Consider the following 13639-nt stretch of genomic DNA (forward strand, 5'->3'; position numbering starts at 1 on the left):
TTACACTACATGGGTTTGATGTACATCCTTTTTTTTGGATGCGTATTTTGGGTGTTTACACGTTTTAATGTCATGTTGTAGTTTTTGTGTGTAAGTCGCCCTGCGCATCACCTTGTTGTGTCCAGTGTGTAAGCTTCCCCGCGCCTCACGTTCTCATGTTGTGTGTAAAGTCGCTCCGCGCCTCGCCCTTTACTTTTAAGTCGTCAAGTTGTGTGTAAGTCACCCTGTGATTCACGTTGATGTAATGTGTGCGTTTGCCACACTGTGCTGCACCTATGTTTTCTCGCGCTGCACATGTTCATAGGTGCAAATCCCATGCAACATTAGTCTTTACTCTACTTAGTTTATTGGTTAGTTCCATCTTAGAATGGTCCCTTACATGAGGGGTGGTGTGTTGGCAACAGTCTCCTTAGTTGAGAAGTAAATCTTTGGGTGTCGTCCATACACTGTTTGGAGTACGTTTTTCCCTTTACTCTTTTCACATGTGTCTTGCTCACTGGTTGTATGTAAGCTCTTCTTACACTATATACTTTGTCTTTGTTCACTATTAAAGGAGGAGGATGGTGTTAGTATGTGTTTCTATTCTTTCATCCTTCTTTCCTCTTTTCTTTGTCTGTTTTCCCTCTAGTGATGTGGTTTTACCATTCAACCCAGAGATTAAGGACCGTTTTCATAATTTGTACATTGTTGTGTGTATAGTTGTATTCATTGTAATGGTGTTCTATCAATTTTTTCAATATAAAAGGGAGAGGATATGTAGTATTTTCATGTTATGTTGTAATGCTCTCTTTCACCTTGCCCCGAGCAGCTCAGCCAGTGTGAATGTAGAATGTTGACGTGAGTGACATGAGTGGAATGTTAGGGTGCCTGGTGTGTGAGTGTTGTCAGTTGGAAGATGGGCAGAGCAGCTAGCTAGCTGTTCCTGGTGGGGCTTGCTGTTAACTTCTACTTATGGACTTATTAAACTACATGAAACCCAACTCGGCTACGTCTACTATGTCACCTGAACACGTGGGGCCAGCTCACTACACTAACATTCCAAAAGCTCTTATATGACCTATTTGAATCATAACAGTCACAGCTGAGTGACTTTATACAATCGCAAGGTTGTCTAACATGATCATCACTGTACATGAAGGACGGGAGCAGCTTTAGTGCCATGGCCTTCTGTAGTAGCTCTAAATTGGGATTTTGCAATGTCTTGTAAGTATATAGAATAATAAAATCAGGGAGGTGGCTTTAGATTTCATCATGTTCGTATGTGAAACAAATGTGCATTCAGCCAAATATCATCAAGGTATTTGCAATTTGCTTCCCTAGATATATGGGACACATCTATAATCCCTGATCCAGTTGTGCTTAATTTCTTGCTGAATTTCACAGCTTTAGTTTCTTTTATTGATTTCAAGTTTATGCCACTTTGTAAAACAAAGTGGATTGTCTAAAAGCAATTGCAGCCCTAAAGAAGTCCGACATTATCGCACAACCTATAAAAGGCTGAGAGAATGTCTTTGTGTAATGTTTGGCATTACTCATTTATACATCTGTGTCACAACACTGAGGTCAAACTGAATAGATTCCCAAGGTATATTTTACCATGACAAGGATAGTCTGCAGGTCCTCGGAGTCTGCATTCTCAGCAAGGACACGATCCAAGGTTTCCACATACCATGTTCCAATGTTCTGATCCCTCCACGACACAAAACCTGATGACAAAGTGAGAAAGAGAACAAAATAAGCAGTAGACTCAGATTTAGGGTGAGCAAAAGTTGTCAATAAGCAAGAAAAATGAGAAGGCAGGTAGGGTGAGGCCTAGGTACAATGGTAGAAAGCAGCCACATATATATGGAAAAGACAACACTGTAGTATCTGTGTGCGCTGTAATGCAAGCGTGTCCCTGCTCTGGGGTAGAATACATAACAATAATATTTTAAGAGCGAGAGGGTTCAGATGGAGACCACAGGGAAATGGGCTGAGCTAGGAAGAACATTATATAAAGGTAGGATGTGCACAGGAGAACCAAAAATTCGTTTTATGTGCTGGTTAAAAGTTACTAAATATGTCACATGTACCCAACTTTGTGAACAGTAATCTTTATCAACAGAAGTGAGGCAAAGCCCTATCTTTAACCACATGGCTGCTGGCAGTTTTCCCCTCCTATGCTGGAAATTGATAAAGTCCATAAATCATGACGAGCTCAGCTCGTCATCAGCACAGCTCAACCGTGCATCATGACGAGCTGAGCTCGTCATGAGCATGGAAAGGGTTAAGGATGGGAAGCAATAGAATTTTAGGTCAAGCCCAGTGGTCAGCTTTGAATTCAAAGGCTTTGATACTTGGAATGACGCTTTCCTCTTGTGGATATTACATTTTCAGCTAACAGCCAATCGTTGTATTAGAAGGCCTGAGTCTCCAGGTCTTGTTTACAGGATGCACCATGGATTTGAAAGGTTCTCTGACTCAAAGTCAATCTTCTGGCTTAGTGGCTTTGTCCCTCTTATGGTGGACTTTCAACTGAAATTTGCATTGGTTTTTCGATGCAAGTGATGACAGAATATGAAATTGTTTCCAGGTCTATGCAACTACATTGAGGAGCTTTTGGACTTGACTATCACACGAAGGTGTGACAGGAGTCATTAACATTGAGATGTCTGAACAAGTCTGGGAGACACAGTTCAATGGCATGCCCTTCCTCCTTGTTTTGAAGTAGGGGTTTATCCTCAGAGAGAGACTCTCTATAGTGTATTCTCACACACCACACAGTTAACACATAATCCAGTCCAGTGCTTAATTTGAGCTGGGGGTTGCAGGGTTGGTTCACTAGCACTCGGTTTTAAGGAGCAGCACATATTTTTCCTTATCAGACTTGACCCACAGCAAGAGAGGGGAACATACACAACAGAAAAGATGGAGGAAAAGAAAGACAGAAAAAACATGACAAAGGTAGAAGGCAAGAAACCTGCAAGAGTGAAATAAAAAGACAGGTACTGTCTGGTATTGGGTTAAAGAGGCATGAGGTGGATTCAAGACTACGCAGCCTTGGTGGTCGGTTTGCCGACATTCAATGACACCAGCCACAGGCTTGTGAGCAAATCTTTGGGCCCAGCACTTACTCTTTTACAAATTAAGCACTGATTAAACCTGATCTTGAGATAATATATGTGGAGTTCATTATGGGAGTTGTAGTAGGATTTGCAAAACACACAAGATGATGGACGGAATGTTGCACAATGGCAAAACATTCACCCCCAGTCACAGATCTGGGTTTAATCCATCGTTATTTTGCTCTCCAAGCCACCCCAGTTCAGACATGGCCATATGCAAATCAGTCTTGACCCTGTGCCTCATGGTAACAGTCCAGACCAACTGTCAAGCAGGATTTCACAAATATAAAAGCAAGTACACAAGAGGGCATAGCAAACAATGTCTCGGTATCAAGATAAAACAGAAGCCACACAATCCCAATATTAAACCTGTAGAAGTAGATCTCGTCTCCCCCGGCGGTCCCCAATGTCGTGTGTTGTGGGACTCAACCTTGGCAATCACCTTAGTCCCCAGGGGATGGGGGTCTCAGGACCTGTAAAGGCTCAGGGAGGGAGGATGAGCATCCCCCTACCCTAGAAATGTATGTCGGCTCTAGTGGATTGGGTCCCAGAGGGCAGTATTGGCTCGGGAAGGAGGGATGTATGCCCCCGCCGCATAAAAGAAAAATAATTTGCTCCACGGATAGGGTCTCTCAGGCCAGCAATGCCTCAGTTAAAACATACCATTTTAAACACATAAAAACCGAACGAAATGAAACAGTTTTAGTGATCTCACGCAACTATAACTAGCGCCACGCGATGCTAATTACCCAACATATTACATAACTCATGACATGTTCTATGACATATCTGATAGCATCACTGCAACATCTAAAATGACATCAATAATTACAACACTGTACATGGCGGGAGCGCAAGCTACAGTTACTTTAAGAAAGAAGTTATAGTTATTTGAGATAAGCATAACTAATGAATTTCAGCGGTTCTGTTAATTGTAAACAGTATGTTTTAACTAATATTTTCACCTAACTATAACCAGTGCTTGATTTGCAACACAAATAATTGGCAGGGCCTTTGACAGGAGGCCACTACAGATTGCACAACCCTTTGCCCCCTGCCAGCACGGTCAATGACAGAACCAACACAACTACTACCCATCATACTTGTACAAATGTGACAATTCAGACTATTCTAGACCCACAAATCTGTAAGAGTGACTGGAGAAGCAGGTATTTGTCATTTGTAATGCATATTGAATTTATAGGCAACTGTTGTTGTTCTCATCTTTAAATGTGGCAGACTGTCATAAGTGCAGGTGCTGGCAATTAATCGGCTCAAAATAAGCAATGACTATATCTACCTTTAACCATTGTTTTTTTCAATGTAAATATACACACACAAGTAGGCAGATACATTGTCGGTAGCTATAAAAATGTTGATTCTTTAATGTGTACTTTCAGAGATTCATTCCTGAGGGGTTGGGTGTAAAATAAATAACACTTACCTTATCGCCACCACGTCTCTCCATTCTCTCCTCCACGTCAGGACACAGCCAGAATAAAAACCAGGAAGCACCCAGGCTCCCCTGACCAATCACAACGTTGAAATGCAGCATTGTGATTGGTATGAGCGCCGTAGTTCGGCGCTCAGTCACGGAATGGGGGCCTGGGCATGTTCTATACACAAGCTGTAATGCAGCCTGTGTGGAGGACATGCAAAGTGCGCATGAATGTTTTGGGCCGGCCAAGCATTCATGTGCACTTGGAGTGGGCAAGCCACTCCTTCCCTGCCCTGCTCTGAGAGCAGAGCATCCCCTTCCGCCCCAGACGCAAAGCAGCACAAACAAATAAAATGATAATAACTTTCAGTTTTTATCATTTTTTTTCTTTAGTTACACTGCTTAAAAGGGGTGGAGTGGAATATAGCATGTCACAATGCATGCTATTACATCGCGTTCCATTACAATGCGGTCTTTACAACAACAGCATTGTTAGAACGCAAACCTTTACAACGCAAGTCTTTAGATCGACTTTCTCTAGATGGCGCTCCAACCTTAGGAATAGTATAATTTACTATTCGAACTCCAGCCTGCGCAACAGTAGGGAAGGTGTTGGAAAGTAAATTGTACTATTCCTTAGGTGGGAACGGCATCTAGAGCAAGTCGATCTAATGACTTGTGATCTAAAGGCATCGCTTTATAATGACTGCATTGTAAAGGCTGTTCCCCAATGGGGTGACACTCCTCTGCAGGATACCTGAACAAGTAGCATACTTAAAGCATAAACAATACTTAGTCCCCGAGCTAACGGAATACAATATTAAGGAGAAATTATTTTCATAGTTTCAGTCCAAAGAAATCCTCCAGATTGTGCCTTTAAAAAGTATATTCTTTATTTTTCTTATGTAGATATTTGAAGTCACAAGTCCTGTGTGCTTGGTATCATCCAGTGTAGCCAAACAGCAGACATGTGTTTCGTCCTGGGCGAAATCACCGAATGACTTCCTCAGGGCAGAAGTTCTATAAAGGTCTCATCATCATGTCATGGATGTATCTGTATAGGATCCCCATATATTAATGGTCTAAAGAAGAATAAGTTCTGTTGTATTTATTATATTCCAAAGCACGCCTATTCAAGTGGCAGCACAAAGTTTCTTAAAATGGACTCGATGTGCAAGTCCAAAGGAGTTTGTCGCAAAAAAGATCTTTAAGTCTTTGGTGGGCTGGTAAGTCGGGTCCAGCAATAGAGTTGTCGCAACTCCTAGATCAGGTCCCGGAGAGTACTCCCGTCATGATACAAAAACGTCGTCAGTCAGTTTTGGCATACTTAAAGTATCCAGGAATGCTCGAAAATACGAGATTGCACTCTAAAATATTCTGCCTGACTGTAACAATGCCCTAGTAGCTCCCCGATACCAGAGGTGTAGGAAACACATCACCTGGACATGGGCAGGTTCTGATTGTATACACTGGATGTTCCAGGGTTTAGAGCATCTATTCGTTGTAATATGACCAGTCTGCTCAATTGACATTTACCACAAATTTCCCTCTCACTGTGTTCAAACAGATTAACTTGCTGCATGTATACTCTTGCTTCATTCTCCTCCTCTTTTGAACTACAAAGCAGCGCATTCTCCACACGATAGCATAGACGGCTGCCATTTTAAAAGGGTGTTTGGCATTCTCTACCTTCTTTTACACTTTGTAACCTGGTAACCAGATACTTCCACTTGTTGGTAAATTACATGTGGAAATAACCTGTTCTGCTACTACTTGCAATTTACAAAAGTTTTATGCATACCATTTGGGATCTATTTGGAAATCACATCTGGTATGGATTCACTTAGTTTTGCAATTTTTATGAAAGCGTGGTTTTCATGTTTTCAAACACCTCGCCTATCCAATTTTGCACCTGGAAACGAATTTGCAACTAATTCCTGGGTCGTACAACTTTTATACAACAGATTCTAAAATTCTTTCATAAAGGTAATACTAGCTTCTAATATTAATATTAAAAAGAGATTATAAGATCAGATAATGTGTATCTCAAGTAAGTGCTACATTTGTAATGAGAGAATATGCGCACACTGACTAGTAATGAGACCATACAAAGGTCTGGGGTAATGAGACAATTCAATTTCTTGAATGTTAACTCTTTGGATTCAAACACCCAATATTGACCCACAAGAAATTTAAAATCCTGGCATTAGCTTATAAATCCAACAGGAATACTGCTGAATGGAAACACCTACTTTACTCACCAGGATACGTTGAATAGGCCACCAAGACATCACATGGAGTAGGGAGACTGGCAATTGCATCCGGCTGGTCTTGGCCTCCTGTGGGCATGCCAAATGGTGTAGCATCACTCTGTACAGATGCACTCTGATCTACGATGTCTGGTGCTGCTGTGTCCATCTTAAAGCCCCTGTCCCGTCCACCTGCAGGTACCATATAAATAGCAGACACACATCAAAGAAGAAAGATTACTGCTATTTTCATTCACAATAAAGGGCCAGAAGTAACTTGGTTAAAATAATCTGTCAATTACAGGGGGCACAATCTGATTCAACAACCACCAGTGGGATGAAGAGAGAACAAGACATTTAGAAATGGGAATGGAGATGGGGCAGAGAGCAAAGATGCATACAGGTATGTTGAAGTGGTTTAAAAATGGATATTTTGGAAAACCTATGCAAGGAGGAAAAATGCCATTGCATCAGCTTCCATGTGGTGGGCTCTTCAGCAATTCCAACGCAGGAAGGGCCTCCTTCCTTAGACCCTAAGCAACTGAGTATCTTCTCTCTGCCACGCCTTCCCTGTGCTGCTTAGGCAGAGCAGAGTGGTGCCACCACTATACAAACCACAGAATTCAGTTATACCATGATGTGCCACAGGCAACACATCATCTACGCTTTGAGAGAGCCCTAAAAAGTAGGTTTACCAGTTACTCCTACAGAGCATAAAAAACAGACCCACCTCTCTGCCAGATGGACTTCGCTGATCAATCCATGCCATTCACACTGCAGATGTAGCAGTCCCTACCAACAACAGAGGAGATGTAATATTTCACATCACAAACTTGAGTTAGCTAAGACATCCCAAACCCTTTTACATACGAGACATGTCTACCAATCTCCAACACAGATGAACCTCTTTGAATCCCAAACAGCACAGATCTATTACCTTCCGATACAGTCCATAGAAAGTACAAATGACCTCCTTTCTCTTACAGACCAACAAATGTTCAGTTATCTCTTACTCTGAAATAGACAGACATATGTGCCCTTACTGAACAACTCGCAAATGTGTGTCACTAATTAGTATTCTTAGAGCACAGTCTCCCTCACATTACTAGCATTGTGGGTTAAATTGCAAACCAGCTGCAGGTCAGAAAATGCTTTCAAAGTGGTCTATTCAGCAAGCAGCACACCAATGCGCGTACAAATGCTTGCATCATACACTGCATGCACTATCTTCTCCTGCACATATGTGCACTTCTACCCATTCTATTTTTGAAATACAAATGAACTTTTTTATGTGTCTTTGCCCACTGGCTGAGAGGTTGGGAGGAGGTACAACTACCAATCTGGCTTAAGGTCACACTGCAGCACGGAGAATGCTCCTGCCTGGCGATATTGCTGGACCGCTTACATGCCTTTGACACAGTTGACCACACCACCTTCAAACGCTTCTGTTCCTCAAATGGGATTCACCAGCAATGTCCTTCAATGATTCCCCTCCTAGCCTTCCAACCGAAAACAGTTTGTTCACATAGGCACCTCCAAGTTACAAAAGATTCCCTATCACTTGTGGAGTTCCCCCAGATTCCTTAAGGTCTCCTGTCATCCTCAACCTTTACATTGAGAAGCTAGGTGATCTAATCGCACTGAATACCTTCAAGATTCACCCACACACCAATGACATACAACTGTACTTGCAAGTCTCTTCTGCTTCGTACATCCAACGCCTCAAATACTGCCTGCACATCAGCCATACCTGTATGTACAGTGCCTACATAAAGCTTAGCCCAACCAAGATGGAATCCCTATTATTTGCCAAAAACATTAAACAAGATACAGAACAAACCATGCGCAATGACATGAAACTTTACAGGATTAAATCCCAACTTCCCCGATTGTCAAGTCCCTTGTAATCACCCTGGACACCAAGTAAGCCCTCAAGAAACATATTACCAAAAATAAAGACAGCCTGGTACCTTCTCTCTACTCTAAAGAAAGTCAAACCATTTTGGTCAGAAAGACTTCATGGCTGATGTTCAAGTCTTAGTACTCTTGCATCTGGATGGAGGTACCCTGGGCCTCCTTAGGGGAATCCTGCACGCCTCAGCACATCTCATCTAGGGCCTGAAGAAACATGATCACATCACCCCCATTCTAATAGAACTTCATTGGCTTCCCTTGCAGTCCAATGCCATGGTCAAAACCAGCTGCATCTTTCACAAAACCATCAGGAACAGCACCCCCACTTATCTCGCAGACAGGCTCACCAAGTCTGGAGGTTCTCAGCACACCCATAACCAAGACATCATCAGACTGCAGACTAAGAAGGGTAAAAAAGAAAAAACAAGACAGCAGGCCTTTTTTGCATCCATGCACCCTGGAAGTTGAAGACTCATATTTATAAAGAACACTATAGCACAATGCATTAACCATTAAAAACCCAGCTTCTTCTACTATAACCCATTGACTTTAGTGCTGGTTTTGCACCTTGTACAGTGCTCTGCCACCTTCTGGCTAGGATCACGCTACAGAAATATCGTACAACTACATGTCTCTACAGGAAAGACCCTAAGGCTTCCAGCAGGCCTCAATGAATCACAACGAAGACATTGAATGAGGAACATATCTCTCGGCATTGAAAGACTAACTCAATATTGAGGAACCTCTTAAAATAAAAATAAAACTCTGAAAATTGTCAGTAGGGGATTCCTGCCTGGTTTAGATAGGGAGCCTCCTCTTATAACCTACTTGGTACACTGACTACACTCAAACTGGAATTAGGACCAGACACATTCTAAAATCTTTATTACCCAGCCAGCAGTAGGCTGTACATTTTTATCCTCAAAGCAGTCGTGGGACAAAAAAAACTGTGGGCACCTCTATATGCAATGTTCAACTAACTGCCTCTTGCCAGATTCCAGTCAGTTAAAAGTGCACTCTAGATCTGACAGAAATTGGGGCAAAGCAGACTGAAAAACCTAGCTTTGTTATGTAAGGTAACGTGGATTTGTAGAGCACACTTATCACCCGGTTTGTATGCAGGTGAGGGGGAAGTGCGTAGGCCTATCGGGCTCCTAGTTGAGTAGCCAAGTCTTCAGTTTCTTGCATAATTAGAGAAGGGCAGGGGAAGTCCTGATGTGGTGTGTAAGGTTGTTCCAGGATTTGGTGGCGATTGAGGAGAAGGAGCATCCTCCTGACTCGCTCCTGCTTATGCATGGTATTTGCGCAAGGTGGAGCGATGCGGAGTGTAGTTGCCTGGTAGGTTTTTGGAAGTTGAGGAGGTGGCTGAGGTAGCCAGGTTCAACGTTGTGGAGTGCTTTGCAAGCGTGGGTGAGCAGTTTGAATTGGGAAACAAAATCCCGCGCACACAGATTAAGTACAAGCAAGTAGAGTGCTGCTTAATATGATTACAGTAACAAAAGTCCCACGTAGGTTCAATGAAGTATATCTCCTTTTATTTGGTAGTCACATAAGTAGACATTCACAGCCAGCCGACACGTGTTTCGTTATAGGTCTGTACAAATCTAGACACTATAACTCTTCAGGGCTCAATGACTGGATCAATATCTGTGAGGGCCCTAATCCGGTGATAATTCCAACCCGGCAGGGTAACCTATTAGTAGGAGGATGACGGCGTAGTAATTCAGAGGAAGAGGTTCAATTCACTTTATCTTGAAGGGACGCCAAACTGCAATGAGTCTGTTTTAAAAACCAATCAATGGTACCAAATCGCAAGGTGAAGAAAATATTCCACAGTGCAGCACACGGGTACGTGTGGAGTCCAGAAACTGGGTCGAATCACCCATGGTATTGTTCGCGTCCCAAGAGGGTGCCATTTAGACATTCAAGAGGGTAGGGCTCACCGAGGATCCTTGAGAGGCGCAGCAGAAAAGGTTCTTTGGTTGGGAGGTGGATTGCGGGAGCCTGATGCCCAGGGTCCTGTCGGAGAGGAATGAGGACAGGTGACTCAGGGTGAGGCCATGTGTTCCAGAGTTATGGAATCATGTGATGAGGGCGATGTTGGAGACGATGCTGAAGGCTGTAGAGAGGTTGAGTGCTGCAGTTTTCCCTTCATCCATGATGGTACGGATGTTGTCAGTTGCAGCGATGACAGAGGTTCCGGTGCTGTGGTTGCTGTGGAATCTAGAGTGGGAGATATCCAGTAGGGTGTTAGATCTGGGCCCTTTTGCAGGTGTATCCCCAAACTTTTAAAATGTTGCCTACTTTTTTTTTTACTCCGTTTTTGTTGGCTACAGGACTCTGGGCACTTTACCACAGCGGATCACTGCTAATAGTGCATATTCTCTCTGTGTAAATTAGCGCCATGAAGCTGCCCGGTGTAAGTGCGCTCTATTAATGTCCATTAACATTATCATTAAATTGTGATTATGATTGGTTATCCATGATTGGCATATCTGATTTACTATTAAGTTCCTAGTAAAGTGCGCTGAGTGTGCCATGGCCTGCACACCAAATAATAGTTGTGAGCCTGCAGCACTGGTTGTGCCACTCACGTGGAGTGGTGTGGCTCACTGGTTAGAGGCGGCAGACCCGGAGGCAGAGGTCGGCCGGGGACCAGGGTTCCATTCCCGACGCGGCAGGGTCTTGGGCCATGGTCAGCGGATTCGATAATTTTCGCCTCGGTGCCTACTCCAACCATGGGTCCCACTCAGCAACTCTGGGCAATAGCTTGCTTAATCTCTACTACCGGCCCCATCAGCGCCGGGGATGCTGGTCTTCACCTTGGAGATGCCTAGGAGGGACTATCTCACAGGGAAAGCCAGGATGGGTTCCCCAGCGGTATACAGCGCCGGGACGCCCCTTTGCTGGGGCAGCTGTGCGCTTTACAAGTATACGAAATTCATTTACATGAGTAGCTCTGTAAATGTGTCTCAGACGTGCCACAGGAGTATCTGTGCGTGCAGTTTTCAACTGTCATTTCCACATGGCGAGTGCACACACTTGTCGGGCTCTAACCTTCCCTTTCCTTACAAGTAAGGCACCCCTTCGGTAGGCCCAAGTTACCCAAATGAGCAGGGTGCAGTGTATATGAAAGGTAGGACACGTGCTTGTGTGTGTTATGTCCTGATAGTGAAATACTGTGTATTTTGTATTTCACTTTTGAAAGGCTGTCTGTAACATTGGTTAACAGTGGAGGTGCCTTGCAACATCTTACATGTGTAACTCTCAATTGGGACAAGATAGAGAAGGAATATGCTACTTACCAGTATGCATCGGTTCTTGGCATTGTAATATAGTTCCTATTTTCCCTATAGGCCCTGCGCATTGGAATAACATAAACAGCCGTGCAGAAGTAGGACTGAGGTCATCTAGGTCTCTACTGACTATGTTAGACTTAATTTAGGTTTGCGCCAGCTAGCTCAGAGGTATCTGGAAACTTTCTTGACTGAATAGGAAGTGATCAGCTTCCCTGGCTCAGACAAGAAGGGATTCAGCTTCCGACAACCGCATAAACATGACAACTTTGCTCCACAGAATAAGAGTCAATCTCTAGAGTCGTGTGAAACAATAGACAGCTATTTCACTCAGTCAGATGTGCATATTTAATTTCACCAGGGTGCAGAGAATAGAGAGACTGGCGTTTTCAATAAAAGGTATTATTTATTGAGCAGTCTTCCTTCTCATGCAAGAGAAATGAATTGCCACAATTGCAATACTTAATGTAAAGTAAAGTACGTACAATAAAAGGAGTATTATGAAATAATACTGTAAAAGCATTGATATGGTTTCTTAGCCATAAGACACTTTAAAATGGATAAAATATATATACATATATACATAGGCTAACGTGCTCAACTGGTGCTTCTAAACTAAGCCTACCCCGGTCTACCTGACCTAAGCCTAATACGTGGGAAGGAGTAAGTAAGTAGCAGTTTAAGTTAAGTAGGTTTGTTGCCAAGGATCTGTTCAAGAATTCTCTCTAAAGGTTTAGTCAGCACTGTACCTTGGGAATAGAATGAAGGAGGTCTGGTATCTCTCTCTCAGGACTCGATATTCCAGTCACCCGCAAGGGTAGGCTGGAAACACCGGAGCTGGATTTTCTCGGCAGGAGAAAAGACAGCGTCTTTCTCAGCGCGTCAAAGAGGAGGGGCAGCGTCCGTGGGCTTCTCAATTCTGCTGGGCTCTCGGAAAGTAGATTAGCTGCTCTGCTCCAGAATCACCACTGTGTGTTTGCTTAAGGCAACATTGGTATATTTATACCTGAAAGGTGCCAAGTTTGACGTAAGGTTTGGACATAAGACGTCAATAAAGATGTCACTAAGAACTGGACGTTCTTACAGTGCTCGCAGGAGTTCTATTACAAATCAAAACAAAAGCAAGCGGGGCTTTCCCAGGTTGCTGGAGGTTTGGTGTGTCGAAAGAACTCTGTGTGCTCTCTAGGAATCCAAGGAAGTAGCTTTTGCTGTGCCTTGGACTGCAAGGGCGATTTACTGAAATATGGTTCTGATTATTATGCCATTATAGGGATATTATTGATTATAGCCGGATAGGGGCATAAAGTCACAATATTGAATCAGGTTCCTAGATAAAACACATCACCCACTCCGCGGTTTTATGTCCATCAATTACTAAAAACTAAGCAATAAAGATGCAAGTGTATTCCAACCCACCCCAAAATACATTTTGCATTCGAAATGGTGTATGCGAAATACACGGAACGTTATAGGTACTGTACGCTTTTAAGCAGTGTAATCATTAATGCATATCTTTAGCTGAACGACTTGCGAAAATTACACATGAAATGTCTCTTAATTACAGAAAAGAAGGTCGAGACTATTTCATCACATATAAATGAAATTGCTTGTGAGAGTGCTAGAGGCTGCGGTAACATA

The 13639-nt window shown here is 43.1% G+C and overlaps 1 protein-coding gene across 1 annotated transcript in view; it reads right to left on the reverse strand.

Moving 5' to 3' along the window:
• CASP9 (caspase 9) overlaps window positions 1-13639 on the reverse strand; it is a 186284-nt gene that overhangs the window by 27463 nt on the left and 145182 nt on the right. Inside the window, exons 8-9 of the mRNA XM_086922176.1 lie at window positions 6804-6983; window positions 1597-1706 (exon numbers count right to left, since the gene is read on the reverse strand). Of these exons, the coding sequence (XP_086778302.1) occupies window positions 1597-1706; window positions 6804-6983 (290 nt within the window). The remainder of the gene's footprint in view (window positions 1-1596; window positions 1707-6803; window positions 6984-13639) is intronic.

Source organism: Lissotriton vulgaris, chromosome 5 (assembly GCF_964263255.1).
Source record: "Lissotriton vulgaris chromosome 5, aLisVul1.2, whole genome shotgun sequence".
Classification (NCBI taxonomy): domain Eukaryota; kingdom Metazoa; phylum Chordata; class Amphibia; order Caudata; family Salamandridae; genus Lissotriton; species Lissotriton vulgaris.